Source organism: Podarcis melisellensis, assembly GCF_964234715.1.
Source record: "Podarcis melisellensis genome assembly, chromosome: 2".
Lineage (NCBI taxonomy): Eukaryota > Metazoa > Chordata > Lepidosauria > Squamata > Lacertidae > Podarcis > Podarcis melisellensis.
In genome coordinates, this window is record NC_138529.1 from 42,653,481 (window position 1) to 42,679,185 (window position 25,705).

General features: G+C 44.8%; 1 protein-coding gene across 7 annotated transcripts; it reads left to right on the forward strand.

The window, feature by feature from the left end:
* Window positions 1-1,393: 1,393 nt before the first annotated feature.
* Window positions 1,394-25,463, forward strand: LOC309364131 (asialoglycoprotein receptor 1-like). Of its 7 annotated transcripts, none has more exons than XM_081900887.1 (11): window positions 1,394-1,656; window positions 7,915-7,965; window positions 10,758-10,862; window positions 14,519-14,638; window positions 16,412-16,492; window positions 20,063-20,188; window positions 21,246-21,308; window positions 21,571-21,660; window positions 22,315-22,484; window positions 23,407-23,519; window positions 23,796-25,463. In XM_081900887.1, exons 1-11 carry the CDS (start codon window positions 1,578-1,580, stop codon window positions 23,926-23,928), a joined length of 1,131 nt encoding a protein of 376 aa, XP_081757013.1. In that variant the 5' UTR covers window positions 1,394-1,577; the 3' UTR covers window positions 23,929-25,463. The 7 variants fall into 7 exon arrangements, with proteins under 7 accessions (XP_081757013.1, XP_081757016.1, XP_081757017.1 ...); XM_081900886.1 differs by lacking the exon at window positions 1,394-1,656 and adding an exon at window positions 5,013-5,412; XM_081900890.1 differs by lacking the exon at window positions 10,758-10,862 and having other exon boundaries at window positions 1,397-1,656.
* The last annotated feature ends 242 nt before the right edge of the window (window positions 25,464-25,705 follow it).

The window sequence follows — 25,705 nt, forward strand, 5'->3', positions numbered from 1 at the left end:
AAGTTCCCCAAAATATCTGCTTTATATACATTATTTACACAATGGGCTGCACGTGATTGGATAATTCCGGAATTCTCCTGTAGGCCAATCAGGTTGTGGATTCACTTCCATCTGGAGCTGGATTGGGTGGCTCCTGCAGACCAATCATACTGCTGCATTGTTCCAGGACCAATCAGACTGCTGCATTCTGAATCCTATTGTTCTAGGACCAATCAGACTGCTGCATTTTGGATTCTATTCAACTCAGTACATAACAGATTGCATCTAACAAAGTCATTGCTACTCCTCCCTCTCCTACCCCTGTACACCCTGCTCTCGCCCTCCACAAGCAGATTTGGGGTGGGGAGGGGAAGGGAAGGGGAAGTTCCCATTGTATAATTAGGAGGCATTCTGCTCATACAGTGACTGTTGGATTAAATCCCATGTTCCAATCCCACAGAGTTATGGAGGGAGATGTTGAAAACTAGGTGGTAGTGTGTGGTGAAGCATGGAAGCATCTCATATATTTGTCCACAAGCAACTTCTGGTGCCATGGTAGAGCTCTTTTCCCTTGCCCAGTACAAATCAGAGAGTAGAGATAGATTTGCCTGACTTACATGGAAGAAGAGTAGAGACTACTTTTTGGGAAGCATTTCAGGTGGCTTCCAACAGATCAGAAAAATCATTTTTTCAAAACCAGAATCTGTATAAGATACAAACCTAACAACATATGAAGAAGGCAATAATCAAATCAAACTACCATGTTGAGCAGAAGACAGAAGGGAAACCGTAATGGGGTAGCATTTATTGCCTTTACTCTGGAACAGCTGCACACTTCCAGTTAGAAACCAATGTGAGTTTTCTGGCAGGGTTTTGGGACTGGGGCTTCATTTTAATATCCTATCTTTCCTCAAAGGCACTCAAGCATGGGCGTAGCCAGGATTTTTGTTGGGGGGGGGGCAGGGCCGACTTGATTGGTCAGTAAGTTAAGTATTTCTATTGTTTTATTTGATCTGGGGGGTGGCAGCTGACCCCCCCCCCGCTACACCCATGCACCCAAGGTTCTCTCCGCTACCCCCTATTTTATCCTCACAACAACCTCCATTTAGGCAATACCTTTGAAGAACATTCAAAGCACCTTTCTCCCTCAAAGAATACTGGGCACTGTAGTTGACCCCCACAGAGTTACTGTTCCCAGCAACCCTTAAGGAACTGGAGTGCCCAGAATTATTTGAGTTGGGAAATCTTCTTTGAATGTGTTTTAAAGGCATAGCGTATACAGTGTCATAGATAAACTACATCCTGGGTCATCACTAGAGATCTACAGTAGGCCGAACAAGATTCAGCTCCAGTGACCTTTGTGTACTGTGACTACAATCATTCCCTTCATGTTTCTTGTACCTGCTGCTGGACTTTCATGTACAAAGCCATGGTCTTCTGAGTAATTCAGTGACTATTTGCATAGTGGTACTCAGGGCACCTCCTCTAAAAGGGAGAAGTGAAACTAGAGGTAGAAGGCAAAGAACCTAGTAGTGGGATGCTTAGTGAGTGGAATTTGACGGGTTGACCACATTCTTCCTCCCTTAAAGCCACAAAGCATGGCTGAGGAGAGGCAATATGGAAACTGGTTGCCAACTTCCAAACTGTCAAATTCCAAAGGAACCATGGCAAAGCCAGGTAAGGTCGTAACGGTCTGTGGGGTTGGGGAAGGAGGGGCAAAAGCACAGATGAGGAAGTCTCTGTGTGGTGGGTTTGTTCCTGCATGTGTGGCATCTGGTCTACTCACCCTAAAAGGAATAAATTCCAGAAGAATAGCCCTTTTAGTCCGTTAAGGAAAATGTGGCAAATGCTTGTGGGACTTTAAAAACAAACACACAAGCCTTTCGTGAGACAGACAATTTCATTGGATAGATTTTTTTCAGCCCTTGTTCTCCTCCCTATAGAGGAGTCTCAGAGAGGCTGATTGGATCAGGAGGAGAGAGGAGAGGAGCCTGGAGAGTTGGGATTTGAGGACCTAGAGGTGGGGCCCTGGGGGATTGGGTGTTTGTCACCCAATCAGAAACAGAGGTAAAGGCTAGTGGGCTAGGAACCAAGGAGGCGGATCCAGGAGAGGAGCCAAGTGGGTCAGCAGATATACCCCTAGCCAGCACCCTCTGACCAATCCACCCCCAGCACCTCCAGCTGTCAACAACTTGCCACCCAGGAAGGAGCTGCTGGACAACAAATCAGAGTCCATGCTGGCACTGACTCCACCTCCACATCCTAGGAGATGCCAGCACTGGCGTGATTAGACTGCTCAGGCCCAACCCACACAATGGACTGCCCATTTGCTTAACCTAATCGCAAGACTCTTTTCCATGTTAAAACTGTGGCCACCCCACTTCTCAAATAGCAAGTGGCACGTTGCTCAGTGGATCAACCTCTTAGCTTGTGCATAGGCATGGTGTCCATCTGTTGAGCCTTTTCGCCTTTGCCTTGGCTATGTACCACACTGACTTGTTCATTAATGAGTTTGGCAGAAACTGAAATCCAAGTTCAAGGTCTACCCCCATAAAAGGCCAGGGCAGGTCTGTCAGTTGGGGAAGGAGCCTGCCGCTATGCTGCTGTCCCCACCCCAATGCCCATTCATTTTGCTATTCTGTAATGTCTGAAAAGAGCTCCTGAGCACCATATTGCAAGTTGCTCAGGAATTTTGCATATCTTAATTTGGCTGGTAATTCTGATGGGTTTGTGCTTTTACCTGCAGCAGGAATGGGAAACCTCTAGACTGTGGGCCTATTTAGGCTGGTAGGCATCCCTACTGGGGTGTTTTTGCTAACCCACGCCCACCTTCCTTACACCTGAGGTCAAGTATCGGCCAAAGTGAGCTACAACCAACTGGTTCTTGACACTTACAAAGGTGGTTTTCAGCAAGCTCTCTTGAAGGCATGCTGTCAGAAGCTTGGCAAGGCACAGTCTTTGCCTGACAGCACACACTCAGTCGAAGTCCATTTGCAAGCAGGATTTGGAGTCAACCCTCACCTGCAGAGGGAGAGGGGAAATGTCTGCAGATGGAGAAGAAAAATGAAACTAAACCACGCCTGAAAACTGACTGGGGCTGACAGAGGGTACTAAACCGTCCTATCACCAGCACAAGTATTTAGCTTGTGCAGTGGGACTTTCCCCCCTCCTCCCTCCCCACGATGCTCCAGAGGGTTGGGGGAACTCCTAGAATAGAATTGGAAGAGTGAGGACAGAGCGGATAATGTTTTGTGCTGATGGAATTGTTGCCCTGCATTGGATTCCAGCCAGAGCACCTTCACAGGGGCCATGAGAGCGAGCCGATTTGATTGACAGGTGGGGCTACAGCATAAGCCTATTCATATCAGAGATAATCCCTAGAGAGGCCCGTGGGGCATGCACCCACGTAAATGTGTCTAGAACTGCAGCCTTAAGCAATCTTTTTGGTTGGTCAGCCAAATGCTCTGCAGACATGGCCCAGCGAAAGACTTGTTTGTGCTTTGAATAGCATGCTCTGAGTTTATTGGACTCTGGAGCCTTCCTTAAGTCTGCCTTCGGATGAGCACAGCCTGGACTTGTTGCCTCCTCCTATTTCTCTTTAACTTTTACGGCTTGAATCAAGCATTCCCGTAAACAGAACTCTGCTCACAGGGTGTGCCTGCTGAAGGAAGAGAGGGGAAGCAAGTTTCCCCCCTTGCCTCTGTAGCCCTTTGGAAAGTTGTGCTGGATAACTGAGGACATAGAGAGGTGGCACTGACGGGTTGTGTCTTCAGGGGACACAAAAGGAACACCTTGGACCCAACCCTGGATGTGTGTGGATTATGGCACCACTATTCTCCAGAACTGCCTCAATCACAAGAAACCTTTGTGAAGGTGTCCTAAACTTACAGTCACCTGTGCCCTTCTTCACAGAGGACAGTCCTATATTTGGAGGGCCGTCTGGTCCAAGTCCAGTTTAAAGATAAATACCTTGAAGCAGGTAGAGCAAGGAGGGCCCTTGCAGTTGCTCACTGGACAGCAGACTGAGCACACAGGCCACTTGGTCCCATAGTCTTTCTCACAATGCCTAGATTATTGTGTTTCTGTTTAAATTATAGCAATTCTTTCTAAATGTGCACCTACGTGTATGAATCGGCACATGTACATTTTATGCAAATCTCTTCTCTTTATTTCATTCTCTTTATTGGGTGTTGATGCACTTCCTCTTTTGGGGTGATGTGTAAGTGGCTACCTTGCCTGAACTTTGCACGGCTCAGGAAAGGGGGTAGGGTGGGACAAAACAATATGGTGCAATAGAAATAAAAGCACACATAAAGCAACAAAAAAATTAGGAACTGAACTGAGCAGCTTTCACAGCTGGAAGAATAGAAGACTTAGAAAGAAGCAATCAAATGCAAGCTACATCAAAGCTCTATAAGACGAGATATGCATAGAAAATGCAGAAGGAAATACTATTTATATCATTACAAAACTAAGAAGCTTACCCAGGAACACGTAATGATGGAATAATTAGGGTTTCTTTGAAGGAAAAAAAATACTTTTGCATGTTGTAAAATTAACATGGAAAACTCACAGCTAATCCTACAGTTGGTTAATTAATATTAAAACAGATTTCTATACCTTGCTCTGCTACTTCCCAACATTGGCATGATCAAGCTTCCATCTGCTCTCCTCTGGTCTTTCAGACTCTGGTCCCTGCACTACTGTTTTTGAGTGGCAACTAAGAACATCTCAGGATTTTACTAGTTTTTTCTCTATTCTTACAAGAGGAAAGTACTGCACCCTCCATAAATCAGTGCCCACCACAACTCCATGACCCATACAATAGCAACACAAACCATCGTGTCCAATTATCATACTTAAAGGAAGTTTGTTTTTTGTTTTAAATCAAGATAGGGAAGGATATGCCCCACAAATAACCTAGAGATGCATTTTAAATAAAAGGACACATTCTACTCATGTAAAAACACGCTGATTCCCGGACTGTCCGCGGGCCAGATTTAGAAAGCGATTGGGCCGGATCTGGCCCCCGGGCCTTAGTTTGCCTACCTATGTCTGAGAGTAATTATTAAGAAATTTCTGCTTTGAATTCTCCCCCACCCCAAGTCACTTCACACCTCCCTTGCATGTTTCCTGTGTCTAAGTCCAAAGAGGTGCTTTCTGCAATATCTTCCAGATAAAATGAGACTTGAGGTGTTCATTGCTGTGCCTTGCCCGAATAGGAGCACCTTAGAGGCCCTTCAGTTTCACTTCCTTTTGACTCAAAAGTTCTGAGCTCTCTTGCCTCTGCACCAGGCACTGCTACTGCAGCGAGTCTCAGGGCAAGGGCATGAATGGATCGCTCTCCTGTATTTGGGGGGCCTCCTGCTCCTCGCACTGCTGAGCGGGTCCCAAGACTTCCCCCCACAGGTTCTGGCATGACAACATCGCAGGGTGAGTGGGCCTTTGTTTTCTGCTTTGAATTTCAGGAAGTTGCAGTGCTTGCTCCCTGTTTCTTTGGGAAAGTTTACCTACTAGAAAGGATTACAGCATGGAGTTTTGTGTCATCCTAAAGGCTAACAAATAAACTGTAAGAACTTATGTTTGAGCTTGCACGTCCCTCTTCCCTCCCATTCCTTTTTCCTTATGTGTCATATCTTTTTCAATTGTGAGCCCGATGGCATTTTAGAACTGATTTTTGTAAGTCATGTTGAGTCAGGGTATAAGCTTTTGTTGACTTCTGTCCCATCTCCTCAGATACATGAAATATTATCCCGAATTGCAGGCATATGCTGTATATAGATGCACCATGGTTGCAAGGGGGATTTTAAACAGTGAGATTAGAAGGAAATGAAATGCAGAAAAGTACAGGTGGTGATTATTATGTTAATGCAATTATTACAGTCTCTACTTTTCTGCATTTCCTTTCCTTCTGATCTCGCTGTTGAGTGTTCACATACATACAGCCCTGTGTATATATTATCCAGGGGTTGCTTGTGGGGGTGGATAGTGGCAGTGGAGCAGAGTGAGACAGCAATGAGGATAGGGGAGCTCTAGGTCGGCCACAACAGTTAAGTGTGGTTGTACCCAGAAGGGATAAGGCCAGTGCTGGATTAAACCCTGTGAAGGCCCCTAGGCTGTCAAAATTTTGGGGCCCCCACTCTAGTGGGTTACCAATGAACTAAGAAAGCTTGATTGTAATTTTATTTCAAGATCAAATCAATATTATTTCGATCTGTTCTCACAGGGCCCCTAAAAGTCCCACAGGCCAGTGCCTACTCTGCCTTTTTGGAAATCCAGCAGTGGATGAGGTCATGGCTAGATTTATAATGGTGCAAATAGAGGGGTTTGAAGAGCAAAAAAAGAGGACACATTTGCCGACTTTTCACTATGGATCACTATGACAACTCTACCCAAGAAAAAGAGGACATGTCCTGGAAAAAGAGGACATATGGCAACCATAGAAATAGTGCAGTTGTACCATAGCCCGTGCTCTGAGCTTTCTTTGGGGAAAAAGTACCGTAAGCTTCTACACCTAGTAGAAGGAAAGTTATAAAGCAAAATGTGCATCACCCTTCTGAGTCTCCTTTCAGTATTTTAAGGCTGTGCTTTTTTCTGGGGGGATACCCCTGAACTTTTTGTGAATCTTTGCACTTTTGTCCATTTACTGTATTTATTTTCCTCGATTTAAGCTATAAAATGGTGATTTTCTTCAGTCAAAATGAGAGTACTCCTAAACATTTTTAAAGAAAAAAAGCATTGTTTTAAGGCAATGCCTCTTTCCTTTGATGATTTTCTCTGTTATAATGTGCTCTCTACAAGTTATTTTCTCCAAATCAACTGCACAATAAGTTGCCCGGTCATTAAGAATTCACTGTACAGTTAACTTACTATACAATGGTCTACCCGTCAACTCAGAAGTAAGTCTCTTCATGTTTAATAGGGTTAATTGCCATATCAGAGGGTAAGGGACTACAGCCTTGGCTTTCTTGTCAAAAAGGAGTCAAAGGTTTGTGTATGTGTGTTCCGTATCAATGAAAAAACAACTTAAAAAAAAACACCAGATCTTAAATACAGACACCCCATAATGTTTAATGTTATTTTATAAAGAGTGACAGTTAGGAAGGGAGCAAAAGTTAGGAAGAGAGCAAAAACAATGGGAAATGAGTTTCAAATTTAAAACTTCACATGCTCAGAATATTTTGGTTTTGTTTATTAAGGTTGTTGAAATGTTTGTGTTTTGCCGAGGGTTGTGAAACTGAACATGTTTGGAGTATATTTTTTGTAATCCAGGAAAGCTTATGTAATAATAAAATTGTTAGTCTTTAAGATACCTATAAGATGTGTTTTCTTTACTCCAGGCATTTTCTGCGGGGGTACTTCCTTTGGCTGATCCAAGTTCAGTAGTTGTCTTGCTGTCCTTCAGATTCCAGTGTCATTCCTTTAATAATAATAATAAAAAAAATTATTTATACCCCACTCTCAGCTGGGCTCAAGGCGGCTAACACCAGTAAAATTACAATAAAAACATAATAGGGGGGCAATTTAAAATACAGGTTAAAATGCAATTTAAAATGCAGCCTCATTTTAAAAGTAGCCCATGGATCAAAGCCATAAGGGGAGGGAAAACATAAGGGTTAGACTGAGTCCAAACCAACGGCCATGCGGAACAGCGGAAAGATGTCAAGTCCTGCAGGGCCCTAGTCTCTTGTGACAGAGCGTTCCACCAAGTCGGGGCGAGTACTGAAAAGGCCCTGGCCCTAGTTGAGACCAATCTAACCACCTTGCAACTTGGGACCTCCAAAGTGTTGTCATTTGTGGACCTTAAGGTCCTCCGCGTGGCATACCAGGAGAGGCGGTCCCGTAGGTACGTGGGTCCTAGGCAATGGAGATGTCATCTTCAAGAAATATCAGTTCCCTGAACGCCTTCTATTCCCCCCCCTTTTCCCCCTACAGGGATTTACACACTTGCTAAGCCAGCAAAACCTCCCCTGCCTCCCAAACCAGGTGAGTCAGTATGTTTCCTTTCTTCTGTTCTTTAGCCTCAGTCGTGCTTCTGCACTTGACAGGCTCGTGACGGTGTTCTCAGTATGCCAAGAAGATGAGACACAGGCTTCTTCCTAGCAGTGCCTTACAGATCTATGAGAGTTCTTTGCTCTTCCATGGCTTCTTTGCCAGTGATGTGGAAATATGCATTATATATGTTAACTATTCTTTAGTATTTTGTGTATCAATTTTATTTATTTTATCGCATTCCTCCAAGGAGTTCCAGTTGATGTATGCCATTACTCTGCACCCCAGTTTTGTCCCCATAACCACAGTAGCAGCTGGCAGAGTGGCACAGGTGGATCTACATTGCTGGCATGCTTCCCCAATACACTGTGTCACTGCATGTTGCCAAGAAGGGGAGGGAAGGGGCAAGGCAGTGGGGAGCTCATCTTGGTGCCAGTACAGTATGGGGAGCATTGGATTGCATCTGCCACTGCACCTACAGCATCCTGAGCTCCCTGCTACCTTGCCCCTCTGCCCTCTCAGTAAACGGCAGCCACATGCAGTGTTGGGAAGCCAGGCCAGCAACTGTGCTGGTCCCGAGGGTTACCCGTGCAGCGAGGTCCGAGTCCAGTCCAAGGTCGAGGGTGCGGTATGGAGGCTGTCCGTCAAAGCTGAAGCAGGGTACAAGGCAGGGAGTCAGGTGAGGTCAGGAACTCTGGCAGAAGATCAGGACAGGGTGCAGGCAGGAACAGGCTAGCAACAACATTGCTCCCGCAACCTGGGACTGGGGCTGGCTGGCTTTTATCTGTCCCGAGGCATAGGGCGGCCCAGGTCCACAGGTGACTCGCCTCTCCTGGCCTGGAGGCGAGCACTCCTCCTGCGGGAACTTAGTTCCCTCCGCCTCTCTGCCCTGAGCCTCTGCAGTTCAGGAGAGGCTGGAGGGTTACCGGACCCAGAGGCAACCTCCTCTTCCCCTGATGGGGCTGAAAGTGGAGCACCTGCAGGCAATGGGTCCTCCATTATCTCAGGAGCCAGAGCAGACTCAGCTGGTGCCTGCACCTGAGGATCCAGCACAGGTGAGGACCCTTCAGGCTCAAGCCCCAGCCCCGGCTCAGCTGGTTCTGGAGGCGGAGACTCCTGTGCAGGCTGGGATTCCTCTGGTTCAGCCTCCGAGTCTGAATCCCAGGCCATCACAGCAACGCAGACCCACCAGATGCTATTTCATTACAGTCCTATAAAGTTAGATGGAGAGGCAATGTCTGGTTCCAGGCCACCCACTGAGCTTCATCTCTGAGTGCAGGCCCGTGCAGAGGGTTGGGGACGCTTGCCCTCGGCCTCAGGGGGCTATGCTGGCAGGGGGGCCCTGCCTGGGCCCTGCTGGTCTTATGCTGTCATGCCAAGAATGCCCGTACCTCCCAGCTGACCAGGGACTCGTATCCCAGGCCTCAGACAAGCTCTGCACAGGGCTGGCTAGGTGTAGATTTGAACCTGGGCCTCGCCACCTTTGGCCTGACCCTGTGATCACTGCCCCATGCAGCCTTTCAGTTAAAGAGTGCAAGTCTTCCAATATGGAGGCTTTCATCGTGAGCCCCCAGACTAATGGATCAGTCTGGTACCCTTTTAGCTTATACATGTTTGGAAGGGCAGAGAGCAAGTGGCACAAGTCTCACTCTGAAGACAACTGAACACTGGTTAGCGCACGTAAATGTGCCTACCATGTGGCAGTGTGTGCTGCAAAGATGGCTCATTTTGCTGCTTGCATTATGCCCACTAGTGGCAGAGTTATTTTGGATGGTCCAGACTTTACTGGCTTCCATTCTAGCAGAGTGCTCTGGAGAATTCAAAGATCCAACTGATCACACCTTTTGATGATAAAGTCGCTTGACTTAGGAGTGATCTTGCTTCTGTGCTTGTTGCAGCTCCTCTTGGAAGTACCCAATGACAGAATCGAGGATATGTGTGTGAGATCAGTTTCAGCTGACACAACCAGCTGATGTGGACACAGTGCTGGTGGCCGTGCCCCTAGGCACTGGTCTTCTTGACCTCTGCACCTCCTGGCTTATGAAATTTGTCAGAGGGGTTCTGACTGGTTGGGTCCAAAGTGGGGTTAATGCTTTATTGCTTGAGGGGATGGTCCCTGCTGCCTTGAAAGAGGAAGGGGTGCAGCTGCACTAAAGAAACAAGTTTGGACCACTTAGATGGGATCAACTATCAACCAGTTGCAAATACCCCCTTTTGGGAGAAGGTGATGTAGAGCAAGCAAGGCCAGACTTGGCCCACCAGCTGTTTTGGGACTACAACTCCATTCACCCCTAGCTAACAGGACCAGTGGTCAGGGATGATGGGAACTGTAGTCCCAAAACAGCTGGAGGGCCAAGTTTGGTCATGCCTGATGTAGAGGCTAGTTGTGAGGCAGCTGTGAGCAGTCTTAGATTCTGCAGATTATTTGGATACATTCTAGCCTGGGTTCAGTCCTGACCACAGGACTGAGATGGCCTTGGTTGCCCTGTTGCAGTGAGTAGGACAACCTTGCTCCTGCCTCTTCATCTATTGACCATGATATCCTTCTGAACAGGCTCCGGGAATGATATTTGTGTTGCAATGGGAGGCAGCCTGTAGAGTACCATTGGGAGTGTGCTTTTCGGCCCCCTGGAGGCAATGTCATGGGGTGCAACAGGGCACTATCCTATCTCCAGTGCTATTTAATATCTATATGAAGCTATTGAGAGCGATCATTAGGAGTTTTGGGGCAAGGTGGCATCAGTATTCTGATGACACTCTGCTCTGTTTCTCCATAATTTCTCCAGTAGAGAGAGGCCGCACAGTCCTTGGACCTGTGTCTCGATGCAGTGGTGAGATTGATGAGGAAAATAAAATTGAGCTTGAATCCTGGAAAGATGGAAGCACTGTGGGTGAGCATACCCTCCAACATTTCTCCGATGAAAATAGGGACATCCCATTCCATAATGATAATTTTAATATTTATACCCCACACATCTTACTGGGTTGCCCCAGTTACTCTGGGCAGCTTCCAATATACTGTATATAAAAACATAATAAAACATTACACATTTAAAAACTTCCCTATACAGGATTTCCTTCAGACAGCTCGGGGGTTGGATAACTCCACAACCTCCAACATTTCTCCAGTGAAATAGGGGCGTCCTAAGGAAAAGTGGGGCATTCCGGGATCAAATCAGAAACCAGGACGGCTTCTCTAAATCAGGGATGTCCCTAGAAAATAGGGACATTTGGAGGGTTGGTTAATAGCCTACCCTGGACAGGGTTGCTTTCCCCCTTGTTTTGCATTTTTGCAGTTTGGGGATGCTTCTGGATCCAGCTTTGTCACTGGAGCCCCAGGTAGCCTCAGTGGCTAGAGGTGCCTTTTACCAGCTGCAATTGGTACAACAGCTACAGCTGTTCCTGGACCAGGAAAGTCTGGCCATGGTAGTTGGTGCATTGATTGCTTCAATATTGGATTACTGCAGTAGTACACTCTGTGTGGAGCTTTCCTTGCTCTTGATTCTGAAGCTGTGTTAGTGCTGAGTGCTGCAGTACAACTGCTGACAGGAGTGAGACCTTGTCACTATATAACACCCCTGCTCAGAAACCTGCTGGGACAAGTTCAAACTGTATTACTATTAGCATATAAAGCTTGGGGCCAGTTTATCTGCATGATCACTTTATAAATGCTCACTTGACCACTTAGATTTGTGGAACTGGCCGTTTTAGAGGTGCCACACCATATGCATCCTGCATTTGTCCGAATTTGATCTTTATGTGTGCAACATCCACACTTCGGAACTTACTTGTCTATTGACGTCAGGCAGATGCCTTCACTGTACGCTCTTTGGTGCCTGCTAAAAGCGTGTTGTTGTTATTTAAAGCAAACCTGCCCAAATATGTAGGATGCTGACAAATGTTTTAATCTGCTTTGAGTTTAGTGTTGCTTTTAAATAATGTTTGAATGTTTTAAATAGTTGTTTTAAACTTTTGTCGTTACTTATTATTCCATTGTGTTATCCTTTTTGCAAGTTAGCTGCTTTGAGTTTGCAAATGTTTGTTTGCTTTTCAATCAAGTGCTATGTAAATTCCATTAAATAAAGAAAAGAAAGAAAGAAAAAAGTTGACCCACCTTCAGGGCCTGAACAATTTGTTGCATGTGACTACCACTGAAGTTATTTAATACAAATGTTTTCATTTTAGGTGAACTCAGCAATTAGACTCCACTCAGGGGTAGTCTTAAAATAACCTTATTGTGTTTCTTCAGAACTGGACTTCGTTTCTATAAACATTCTAATCCCAAGTTAATGATCTTTTTACTTCTGGTTAGTTGCTGGTGCTGATGTCAGCAGCCAACACCTTCCTAAGCTAGTTGTAGTTTGCTTTGTCAGAGAAACACTTTGCTGATCAAATGCCCGTAACCTGAAGCAATGAAGCGAGCCTTGGGCACTGTGTCCCTTAGGCTGAAGAAAAGAATTGACGGTGCACTTTGTAAGTGACCACAATATGACTGACTTTCTGCCATATGAACTTCCAATATAATCTGCTTATCTTGTGCTTTATTGCTGCTTTGGTCCTGCATTTCGTTATATGTAATTTGCTTTGCAAAAAAAATCCCCCCACAAACCTGGATTCCTGGTGCCCGAAAGAAAAATTGCAGTGATCCAGTGCTTTGTACTTTAAGCAGACAATTCCTTTTCTATATTGCATTTCTCCATGTATGGCAATAAGATATAACCCCTTTTGCTTCTGTATATTCTAACTCTGCTCTGATACTTTATTTTAGAAATTAGTGCAGGTTGTACTTCAGGGTAAGGGCGAAGTTTGGTTTGGTTTGCTTTTAATGTGAACCAGGACAGTGTTCTGCTAACAAGTCCCATCACCATGAGGATTTCTGCTTGGGCAACGGGATTCCCCCCCCCCCGCCCCCTGCATGCACCCCATGCCCTCCCCAAATCTGCCTCAGAGGTTTGTGGGAACTCCTTAACTGATTTAAGGGGCACAAAGGGGGAGGAGAGGGAGAGAATGTTCTGTTGTGCAACCAGAAGTCCTCACCTTGATAGAATGTTCACCTTAGCGCTGCGTTGAATTCCACCTATAATTTGCACTTCAAGAAACAGTATGTGAACTGAAAAACACAGCTGTCCCTCAGCATTCACACTTCTCATTTTGGATGCAGCTAACCAGGCAAAAACCTTTAAAAATTAATAATAATAACAATAATAATAATAATAATAATAATAATAATAATAATAATAATAATAATAATAATAATAATAATTTATTTATACATACCCCACCCATCTGGCTGGGTTTTCTCAGCTGCTCTGTATAGAAGTGAAAATAACATATGAAAAATGCATGACAGCAGGGGAAATTGCAGGCAAAAGTGTGTATATCAGGGGAAATTCCATACATAAATGTGTATACTTGGAGAAATGTGCACTAAAACTCAGATGAATTTTCATGAGGACTTTTTTAAAAAAAAAAAATAAATCCACACACATAGGCTGAAATCCACACACATAGGCTGATGTGGAAATGTGGTGAATTGAATTTAAGATTGGGAAAATTAGAAACTGAGATAAACCCAAACTGACATATTCACCCACCCTGTTTTCCACTTCAGTTTCTTATGTATTGGAGTGTAATGTTTGTATTTATCTAATCACTTGGGAAGTGTGCTAGTTAGCAGAAGGGGATCCAGTAAGAGGCCTGCTGAATCAGACCAAAGACATGCTGACTGATCAGGTGCCCATAGGAAGCCAACAAGCAGGATTTTCTCTACTGGTTATTGACTGAAATATATGCTTTTTCCTTCTGACCTAAGCCACATAAAGGGGTGTGGAATGTCTTTGCTAAAGAAAAAACATTGCTGTGGAAAGGCCCAATTGTACAAGCAAGGCAGCCATTTGTTTGAGGCACCAGTGAAGCACCACGCCATGTGAAAGTGCTGTCACGGTGAAGCCTCTGATAGCATGCATCTGAATTTGACGCTGCAAGGGTTCCTGGGACAAAACTCATTCATCCTCTGTGGGAGTCACTTGAGGCAGCAAAGAGCCATGAGCTGGTCCTGGTCCAGTGGTTCTCAAAGAAATGGCAAGAGATTCAAGGTCAATCAAAGCAACATGTAAACATTTCTGTGTAATATAGTATAGTATTTTATTTTTCAAAATATGGATAGATATCTGTTCAAAATGAGAGCAAATTCTGTTATGTAAATCAAGCACTGCTGGGAGTTGTTTACTTTTTGGTTTCCAATGTATTTCTAATCAATAAAAAGATTGGTGTGGCATGAGCAAATGTTCTCTCCAAAAGTGTGGCCCAGAGAAAAACATTTGAGAGCCACTGTCCTAGTCAGACTGTGCATAGCAAGAAAGCAGAATGCTGGAATTGTACTATTGTATTCAAGGGCAAGCCTTGATAAATTCAAAACTCAGCTTTTCAGACCCACCCAATGGATTTGCTAATTTGACTCAAATAGTCCGTAAATAATGCACACAAAACCCCCCGAGTCTGAGTGGCTTGTTTCCATTTTCAGAGTTAACCGTTCTTCTGTTTTTAGATTCACCCAACAGTTTTGATGATGACGACGATTATGATGATGGGGGTGTTGTGACTGCAATGACTCCTGCAAGTCAGACAACACCTTTGGCAGACAGAAGAGGCATGGCTGCTAAGAAAGGTGCGGAAAATACCTCAGTCTTCTAGTCTTCTTTAGCATGTATGGTTATTAGTGAGACATTCATTTCAGCTTCTGATATTTATGAACTATGTAATTAGAAAGGCTGGAGAGATCCTGTCTCAGCAAATGAGTCATAGAGCAAGGACAGAGAGCCAGAAGTTGGTAGACTCTAGGGTTGCCATATTCCCAATAGTGAAAATCTGGACAAAGTTGTTGAGCTCCCCCTTCCTCCCTTTTTTATTTTCATTTTGGGACTTTTCCTGAATTGTCCAGGCTTTCCTGGACATTTTGCTGATTCAGCAAAAATCCACCCAGGCGCCATTTTTCTGAGCGATTCTCAGATGTGTCTGGGGAAACCTGGACGCATGGCAGCCCTAATAGACTTCATCTGCCATCATCCCTGTCCACAGGCACACTGGCTTAGTACTGATGAGTGTTGGAGACCAAGCTCTTCAGGAGGGACATAGGAGGTTCTCCATCCCTGCCAAAAAGGTTCCATGGTAACCACCAACAGAACACAAATGAGCCACAAATCCTTACTTCTTGTGGCAGTGAATTTCATACATTTATTCAGCATTGTCTGAAGAAGTACTTCTGTTCTTTCTCTCAGCCTTTCCTTTTACAAATCCTGGACGATTTTAAGCAAACAAAATCAAAACAGTTATTCAGAGCCTTTGTCTAATTGTGCGACCATTGTATCATGCTGCTTCCCCCCCCCCCCGAAGGTGGAGTCTCTAAGTTTAGCTATTCTTTTCCTCCTCATTTCAGTCTTCTATATTAAAGATTTCTGTTCTTTCACACACAATTATAATGGGAGGAGGAGAGGAACCAGACACTTGAATAGACTATAGTCAATTCTAAATGTGTCTGGAGTCTAAATTCTAAATGTGGCCTATTTCACTCAACATAAGCTGCTGTTTGTTAAGCAGCTAGTGTGAAACATGAGCTCCTGGACAAATGGGACAAAGGCTGCCCCATTAAACTGATGCCCTCTTCTTACAGTGCAGCAGTACCCTTTAACTTCACCAGCTCTCCCCCACTGAGCTGCCTTCAAGAACTGAGCTATGCCTAACATGGTATGTAGAGGGAGCTCCACCTGCTCACACAGTTTGAAACTTCAGTGAAACTTCTTAGGGTCCAAATTAAAATGTGGTCAATGCGTTAAATTAACCGCAAGCTCTTACAGACTCATTTTAAAATTGTTGACTATTCAGCTTGAAACTGACACATTTCACAAGAGAGGAATGCATGGCTATGTCCCTCTACTAACTTGTTGAATAGTTGGTGGATTTCATCATGGTGGAGTGAGGAAAAAGGGAGCGATTCTGCATTTTTCATGCACATTAGCTGTGGGTTAAAGCCTCAGCGCCTAGGACTTGCTGATTGAAAGGTCGGCGGTTCGAATCCCTGCTGCGGGGTGCGCTCCCGCTGCTCGGTCCCAGCGCCTGCCAACCCAGCAGTTCGAAAGCACCTCCGGGTGCAAGTAGATAAATAGGGACCGCTTACCAGCGGGAAGGTAAACGGCGTTTCCGTGTGCAGCTCTGGCTCACCAGAGCAGCGATGTCACACTGGCCATGTGACCCGGAAGTGTCTCCGGACAGCGCTGGCCCCTGGCCTCTTAAGTGAGATGGGCGCACAACCCCAGAGTCTGTCAAGACTGGCCCGTACGGGCAGGGGTACCTTTACCTTTACCTTTAGCAGTTTTACCGACTTTGTACGTCTGTGGCGTGCTCTCTGTTTCTAATCCCAAACTCCTGAATTTGTACTGTATAGTCGTTGATCCTGGATACAGCCCAAGCTATTCAAGTATCAATGCCCTTCCTTCTGATGAAGCAACAAGCAATTCAAATTGTGGTATGTATTCCAAATGGCATCTAGATGATGTGTGCACTCAACCTGTAGCCATCCTATCTTACCGCTGGGCTTAGCCTTAGGGGAAACTTGCAAGTATCAGCAGGTACCTTGGGAAAGAGCTGACATGGCTGTTCTTTAGGAGACCCACCTCCAAGCTCCTGAGATGGATTGGTTGTGAAAAGACTTGTGGGAGTGAGCACTGGGCACAGGGGGCTCCGCCAAATCTAGGGCAGTAGCAATCCTCTTGCCAGAAGTAACTCACAGATGTGAATCAGAGAGCCCTCATGGAGGTCCCAATATCTATATGGATGAGAATAATTATCTCTTAATTAATGGTTATACTCAAAAGACTGAGGGTCCCTTGGGTTTGACACCATTCATGCACAGGTCGCACAATTACAGAATACCACTATCATTTATGGGGAAAACGTCAGTTAAATCCTTAATTTTATTGAGCAAGATCATATACAAAGAGGGGACTTCCCAATCAAAGGAGGCACCATGTGTTTCCACAGATAAGTACAGCCCTAGAATGTGTGATGACTCAGCTAAATTGTGGTCCAAGATTTTATGTATACACAACTGGGTCAAAGCAAGGCTTTCCCCCCTTACATCTGTGTTGGTTAGCTTTTGTGTAACCAAATGCATGATAGACCCCATATTAATCTCAAATCATAGCTCACATTTAACACACCCATCCTCAACACCCTGGTTGTGCCTCAAATTGGAAAGTTAGCTCCACACCGTGTAGGAAGGTAGTCTATATCTTATGGTTGGAGGTTGCAGTAACATAATTCTTGGAGCACAATAATAAACAGGCAGTAGAACTCCTCTGGGACAGGGGTGGCAAATCTTTGCCCGCCTCCCCCACAGTGTTGATGGACTCCAGCTCTCATGAGCCTCAGCCAACATGGTCAATGGTCAGGGATAATGGGAACTGGAATCCAACAACATCTGGAGGGCCACGGATTAGCAGAACCGATGCAAGAGATTGCACCACAAGCCCCATTCCTCCTCTCCCCCTACTTTTGCTTTGTGAGAGCATCACTGGAGGTCTCTTGGCTACCACCTCCTCCCTGCCTCACTGAGTAAGGGCCAAGGGAGTCCTTCCTCAGAGTGATGTATTCTGGGATAGATGGGCAGGAGAACACTGCTGCTGCAGTAGCTGGAAATGTCTACATTTAGTAAAATGTTTAAACAGTATTTCCAGCTGCTGCTGCAGCAGCAAACCACATCACTGGTCAGAGGCCCCAATTTCTTGGGGGGGGGGCCTCTCCCCAAGTCCAAAGACCTCCTGAGGAGGCCAAGCAAGGAGCTGAGCATGGCCACAGAGGAGAAAGAGGCTGGAAGCAGCTCCTGAATAATATATGAGGTGCTGGAATCTGGGGGGAAAATGGAAGTGTGGGGATTGGGTTATCAGATGATGTAGATGCAACTTGGACTACCCTGATTGTGTTCCACCTGCAAATCAGAAGTGTTATGTGTGACACATGCTTTTTATCCATAGATAAATACATTTTTGCTTTGGCTTTCCTTTCCTTTTTCCTTTCGGTCCTCTACTCCCTACACACACACACACACACACACACACACACGTAAGAGAGAAATGGGAAGGAGGGAAGGGGCTAAAAGGGACTGCCAACAGATTAACAATAAAATGCAAATAATAATATATTTTTAAAACCCCACATTCATTTCCTCACAAGCCTGCTTATGTTTAGTTTGTGACTGGGATAAGCTGTTTCACAAAAACATAAGAAGAGTCCTAGTGGATCAGACTAAATATCTCTTTACTTTAGCATCCTGACTCCCACAATGGCTAGGCAGGTGGCTCTGGGAAGGTCACAAACAGGTAACGAGTGCAGCATCTCTCTCCTGTTCATGGTCCTCAGCAACTGGTATTCAAAGGCATCGCCTCCATTTTCCTTTAGCGTCAGTGGACACAGAATTGGGAATTTTGATATTATTGTAGTATCTCATCTTTGCTCATCTACGGCATAAATCCGATCTCATTAATTTAGCTACTTAACGTTAAAATATAAGCATATAAGCAGCTGCTTTGGATATCCAACATTCCAATATTTATACAGTGTAAATTCTCACAGGTGTTTCATTGTTTACATAACTCTATTAAATCTGCAATTAGGTTCACAGAGAGCAAGAAGGAAACTCCCTGAGTCACCAGACAAACCCACACAAAACCAGACCATAATTCTGTCTCATTTACGCTGGTATAAAGAGCAATAATCTTTATAGCATTGTATAATTTTACACTGTCATGGGGTTGAGGCTTCAGCTCAGTAGAAGAACTCATATTTTGTACGTGGAAGGCCCCCAGTTTCAGTCACTGGTATCTCCAGTTACCATTTCCTGATATGTCCAGTTAGAACCACTGCCTGGTTGAGACTCTGGAGAGTTGTTGCCAGTCAGAGTAGACAGTACTGGATGAGATAGATGGTGTAACTTGATAAAAGGCAGCTTCCTAAGTCCCACACAGCACAGACTTTCTGCTTTGCAAGATCACTTAGATCCCCATGATCATAATAGGAAGGAAAAGATTCAGGATCCTCTCACCCAGTTTCAAGACCTTTCTTAGTTTTGATTGTTGGGGAGCAATTACTCCTTTGTGGCCTCTAAATTATTTCTATATGACTTATAAAATTCCCCACATCCTCCCACCAAACTCTTATTTCCTCTTCTTCTGATTCCCATCCATCCCCTTTTACAGTCTATATGTTCTTTCTCATACCCCTTATTTTTCTGAGACTATTACGTACTTCAGTTTTCTAATGGATTGGGACTTATAACTCTCCCAGTAGGTGGCAACCCTCTCCCAACAAGTGAATTGGATTTGCTGCATGGAATTGCGGGGTGGGGGTGAAGTTGCAGAAATCAGGACACTGTGTACCATAATCAGCTGTAGGGCTTATGGTTACTATGCAATACCAGGTTATAGCCAGTCAAGTTGTTCAGGAGGCTAATCACATTGGCCAGACATAGTAGTATTTCTAGATAGCATCTTTTGACTCTTGGAGCTTACAATGACAAATACAGTTCCTCTAATATTCATTTGCCTTGGTTGTATAAAATGTGTGTACATTCCTTTTAGATTGGTCCAACTGTCCTCAACAGCAACATTAACCAAGCATAAAGCAAAATGTTTTAGATGGTTTAGTACTGATTTACCCTCACCTTCAGCATTACTTTTTCAACATGAAAAGATCTAATATTTTGAGCCTTTTCTTACATAACAGGTAAAAATAAAATTCAAATTTAAATAAAGGAGCATTGTCCAGACTCATTTATGTTGTTTCCCAATTTATGTGGTTCCTTTTCAGTTGAGGTGGCCCAACCTATGCACAGAGACAGCTTGTCTCCCCCTGGAACTCAGAATAGAATTTGGCAACCTTGCTGTGATTGTGCACAAACACCTGCACACTCACATATGCTACATGACTTTGACCCCCTTTGTTATTCATTTGAAAAGAGGAGGTCACCATTTGTTCCTTCTGTTTATTTATTTTTTAAATGTTGCAAATAAAACGCTTCCACTAATCTTCACTGCTACAGCTCCTGCCAATGCTGAGTCTCCGCAAAGGAAAGACAGCAGAAGAATCCACGTTTCTATCCTCTATGTCTTGGTAGCCACCTGCTTTGTGATGTTGTCAGCGCTACTCGTCTTGGTCCTGGTGAAGTGTAAGTGATCCACTTCGGATGAAAGGAAGTCTGTATAAATCAGGAATGCGGAGTGTGTTGAATCCCAACTCCCATCCGCCCCAGCCAGCATGACCAATGGTCAGGGATGGTGGAGTCCAACGATATCTGGAGGACTGTAGATTGATTCCCCATCTCTGGTGAAAATGTAAAATTGGAATTGTCAGAAACTGCAGGGGTTAGAAATGGGGACCCACGAATCCAGGCATACTGCTCTGTATGGAAAACTATCCATGAGGGATAGCTCAGCCGGTAGAGCATGAGATTCTTAATCTTGAGGTTGTGGGTTCAAGTCCCACTTTGGACAGAGATTCCTGCATTGCAGGGGTTCCCTTCCAACTCCACAATTCTATGATTCCATCATGTCTATAATTGGTTCCTGGGATTGCATGAGTGATAACAGTCATTTGTAACCTTTCTCCCTTTGGCTTTGTTCCTGGTACTGTTCCTCTCACCTGGCTCCCACTTGTGAGTGGGCTCAGCTTTGAAAGCTATTTCTAAAACACTTTTTAAAAAATCAGATTTTTGAAAAAATGCTTATGTTTTTTAATGAATAAAATCTGATACTATGTTTCTTTATTTAGCAACATTTATATTCTGCATATCATATCTATACCAAAGTGGTTTATAGCTCTCAAAGGCAACCCACTTAAGGAAATGTGATACTAATAAAAACACATTGCAATAAATGATGCACATTTAAATACAGCCATCTGTTAAGTAACCAGAACAGTTCTCAAATCCTGGTATCAGGTTACTGCTCTCCAATGCACTCTCCCTTCCAAGCCACCCTGAACTGGAAGGAGCCAGTGATAAATGCATCCCAGTGACCTAGCATCTGCCGCCTTTGCCTGAATCTGCTGCTGCTGCCACTGGAGAGGTCTAAAGAACAAATCCCTTGGCCCAGCTGAAGCATATTCAGCATATGGATGAGGGCCATCAGATTATATGCAAGGAGGACATCGTTCAAAGCAAGGTTTATTTTGACAGCAAAACAAAAAGTAGAAAAACAAAAAAAAGTCTACTTTTCTTTCTTCAGACTCTGGACTATCAGAGGAGATACAAGCTCTGCACTTGAACCAATCAGAGATGCTGCTGAGAGGTAGGTAGTACGGTTCTTTAATATGTAAGGTGGAGGCTGAGATGTCCCACAATGGCTGTGCAGGGCAGGGTAATGGCCCCCAGCACAGGCCCCAGTGGTGCTGGACTGCAGTTGCCACTCACCGGCAGCTGATGATACTTGTGGCATCACCACTGACAGTCTGAACTCTTAATGCACTACTAGATCAATAGCAAAGCAGGAATGGCAGCCTATGGCCCTAACACACTGCTTTTTGGGGTGGACATTTTGATTTGTCTTTCAGTGAAGAAGGACCTGGATGATGTGCAGGCGGCACAAAAGATTATGGAAAGAACCATAAGCAACAACTTCAGTGAACTGCAGGATGTCACAGGTGAGACATCCTTGGAAACGTTATTTATCTTGATTATTTTCCTTCTGGCTTGGTCATCCTGGGGGTCTAAAAACATAGAAGTCCCAGGCAGTGCCATCACTAGGAAGGTAGGAGAGAAGGGAGAATTCCTATTGAACCGTGTAGTAGCAAAAGGGGAGGAGAAATCCAGTTCTGCCCACATTACAATCTGAGCAGTTGCAATCCACCAGGCAATCCATGTTGGGCTTCCTCTGCCTAATCCAGAATAGGGGGAGGCAGTGGCACAATATATGTTGGCAGCTCCCGGGGCAAGTCAAAGTTGGTGCCCCCTAACCTAATTGTGGGCATCATGTGGGGGGCCACGGGTGGACTTGGCTGTGCCCCTGCTGCAGCTGCTCATCATGGAGGTCCCCTGCCAGTCACGGCATTCCCCCTCTCAGCTCAGCGAGCTCCCAGTGGGAGCTCCACCCAGGTGCAGGCATCCCTTCACCAGCTGAGAGAAGAAGGTGTCACCGCAGCCCTGAAGGCCCAGCCCAGGTGCAACTCTTCTGCCCATGACTTCGGAACATGGCAGCCCATCGACACGCTTAATTGCCGGCTGCTGCTGCTGTATATTCTGAAGTCCCCAAGTAGGCTACAGTGTTAACAGAGTGTTGCACTACATTTGCTTTGTAGAATTCATCTGTAGCAGCAGAAATTACTCTCATCCGTGCCCCAAGGACTGGAAGACTAAAGAGAAGAACTGCTATTACATTTCAGAAGAGACGAAAAACTGGACCGATGCTCTGTGGCAGTGCATTTATAATAGGGCTTATTTGGTCAGCATTTGGTCTGATGATGAACAGGTTAGTCTTCCTACATCATCATGATTCAGAATGGACAGACATGCCCATTTTTGTTCTTGACAGTTTCTCATTTTCCCCAGTCTTTAAGTTTAATTCTGCACATTTTCGCATCACTTTGTGATTTCTTTTTTAATCCCCATGAAAATTTATCAGAACTACAGATTTTTGGGTGGAATCTTCCATAATATACACATTTTAGCAAACATTTTTTTCTAATACAATGCAATTTTATATGGTCATTGGGGGGGGGGCGGGGAGAGCCACAGCAGATTTCCTAGTAAGCTAGTTCCCTTCAAAAATGATTCTATTTTCTCCCTCCAAAATTTTACTGCCAAAAATTGTTTCCTTAGCTTTCACTGCCTCCAAACACACCTTGAGGGCATTTTGGTACAACACTTCCCCTGCATAGTTTGACTCTACAGTGGTACCTCTAGTTACAAACTTTGTTTGGAGGTCCGTTCTTAACCTGAAACTGTTCTTAACTAGAGGCGTGCTTTTGCTAATGGGGCTTCTTGCTGCCGCAGTGCCGCCGGCACACGATTTCCGTTCTCATCCTGGGGCAAAGTTCTCAACTCGAGGTAACTCTTCCAGGTTAGTGGAGTTTGTAAACCTGAACTCGAGGTACCACTGTACCATTCAAAAGAAGTATTCCAATATTATAGATCAGTGGCAAGAAATATGCCCTTCCTTTCCTTAACCATCTTTCATTGGAAATGTGTCCCTCTGATTTCAGTGGCATTTTGCCTTCTACTTGCTCATTAGTGAGGAGATGGGGTGGGGTGGCCTGAGGAGACCTCTGTAGGCTGGATTCGGATGCCTTGAGGTCTGGACCAGGATGATGGTCAGAAGCTCCACCACTCCTGCTCTAGTACTTTTTTTAGGATTGCAGTTCTAATGTAATCTAGATTATTTCTAATCCCAGGGTTTCTTGAGAGATAACATCCACAGTGCAAACACATACTGGCTGGGTGCAGCTTACAACGAAAAGGAGGGAAAGTGGAGGTGGAAAGAAGGCGATTTGCTTATATCTACAGCGTGAGTACATTTTAAAGTATTTACAAGTTAAAGACGGACTGTTTCATGATGCACATTTCCATAGGCTTCAAGGGGTGGAGGTAACCTTTAAGACATGACAAGGGACATCAGAGTTCAGTACAATGAAATAACCAGATTCTAGACTTGTGATGTAGCCAGTCATTTAGATTTTAATATCAAGATTTTAGCCAGCCTTTGGGAGCTTTGTGGTGGTGTTGGCGGTTCTATGCTGATAACAATTATTCCACAATCCCTCTCCCTCTCTTTCTTTTCTAGTTTTTGGGATATAGGACAGCCACAGATGGGCACTGAAAAGGAATGTGGAGTCATGCATCCCAACGGAACATGGGCTTCCGCTGTGTGTTCCCTTCCCTATCGATGGATTTGCAAAAGGAGACTGTTCTGCTGAGACACCTGGTGGGACAGGATTGTATACAAGTTGTGTTGCTTCTCTTCCCCTACTCCCACCCCTCCTCATCCTGGAATGCATTGCAGCTACCAAGCAGACCGATGGAAGATGATAGCTTTTTACCATTGCATGATCCTAAGCTTCCTAAAGCATTTTCATGCGTGACACATAGTCTTGCTTTCGCTTATTGCGCAACAAGTGAAAGGATTGTCTCTCATATGGAATCTGAGTGATTGTGCCACACAGCGCTGTCCACGTTCCCAGAAGGCCTCACAATCATTCCTGTCAAACATGGGAGGAGGGGAGAAATCAGCCACCCTGAGACTGTGGGAATCAGAAATGGCGCTTAAGTATGCTTGACTCTCCCAACTAAGCAGGTAGCAAACATACCTTTGCAACCTGTTCACATCTCAGGCACCTTATTAGGTTTCCCCAGCCACAGGATGAAGAGGAAGCAATAGTGGGGTGAGAAGGGAGGCTGTCTAGTGAGCAGGGAGGTGGGAGAATGATGAGCTTGCAGAAGCATTCAAGCTTCCTGAATGCTAGGCACTGTATTAAGACAGAAGGCAAGGAGGCCGTGCTGTGTTAGGTGCTATAGGTTCACTATTATTTCAAATGGCAACATACAAGGAGGATATATTCTTTTTAGAGCAGGGTTGGGAAACCATTTTTAGCTGGAGGGCCAGATCACATTGTGGCCAACCCCCCCCCTTCCCCATTTGGCACAAGGGCTGGGCTGATAATCTGTCATTCACCTGATGTCACATGGCATCAAGTGGATCTGAGCCAGGCTGAAAGCAGCATGGCTTGCATTTGGCAGCAAATGTAAAGAATGCCAAATGCAAGCCACACTTGCAAAGGGAACTACAGGGAGCCTTGCTTGGAATGCAATCCTGGCTTTTCTTTTGCAAGTGTGGCTTCCACATGCATGGTACTGTTTAAATATGGCACCAAATGCAAGGGTCACTGATTCTGGCAGACATCAGATGCACCTGAGCGAATCTGATCATGTATTCTAAAGCTCCTGATTGTTCCTTTGCAGCCATGGCTTTACCTGTCCTGTGCCTGACATCATATGACTTCAGACAAGTGGGCACGGCTCAGAGAAAGCTCAGAGGTCTGGTGGCCAGCTTGACTCATGGGATGGAGGGTTCCCATCTGTATGTTAGAGGAACTACAAATAGAAGCAAAGTGTCTGTGACATTTTGTTGAGTTAAGCACAGGTATCAATCTTGCTTCTGCACAGCCACGTGATATAGCCACTGCTGGTATTTTTAGGAGAGAAAAGGCAAGTTTTTACTTTTGCACACCACTTAACTCTTTGCATAGTCCTCAATAGCAAATCTGCAATACAATACTGTGATCGCCTCACAATCAGGCTTTGCTCAGTTTCATTTCATTTATTTTTGTGTGTGTGTTTTTCTGCAACTACTTTCTTCAAACAGCATAATTCAATAGTTCGCTTTTTAAAGTTTTGTACTGAACCTTTCATTTTTCACAGAATAAAAATTCTCACTGTAATCATCAATGACTTGTTTTGAGGAATGCTCTTAATTTTCTTGATCTAATGAAAGATAACCATGTGCTATCTAATCCAGAGCTCAAGGCAGCAACTCTGTACCTACTCACCTGGGAGTGAGCCCCAGTGAATTCCATGAAGGAATAAACCCCAGTGTATAGGATTGCACCGTTAGTCACAAAGAGGACAATGCCTTTGGCTTACCACTGTGACTGACGGACATGAGCCTGTCCTCAGATTTCTGTTTTAAATCCTGTG

Bases quoted from the DNA above. Each gene is read 5' to 3' on its own strand.
- LOC309364131 (XM_081900886.1), top strand. From the start codon at position 5,313: ATGGATCGCTCTCCTGTATTTGGGGGGCCTCCTGCTCCTCGCACTGCT. The intron at 14,639-16,411 runs GTGCGGAAAATA...TGTACTGTATAG, and splicing joins AGGCATGGCTGCTAAGAAAG to TCGTTGATCCTGGATACAGC. The intron at 16,493-20,062 runs GTATGTATTCCA...TCACTGCTACAG, and splicing joins AACAAGCAATTCAAATTGTG to CTCCTGCCAATGCTGAGTCT.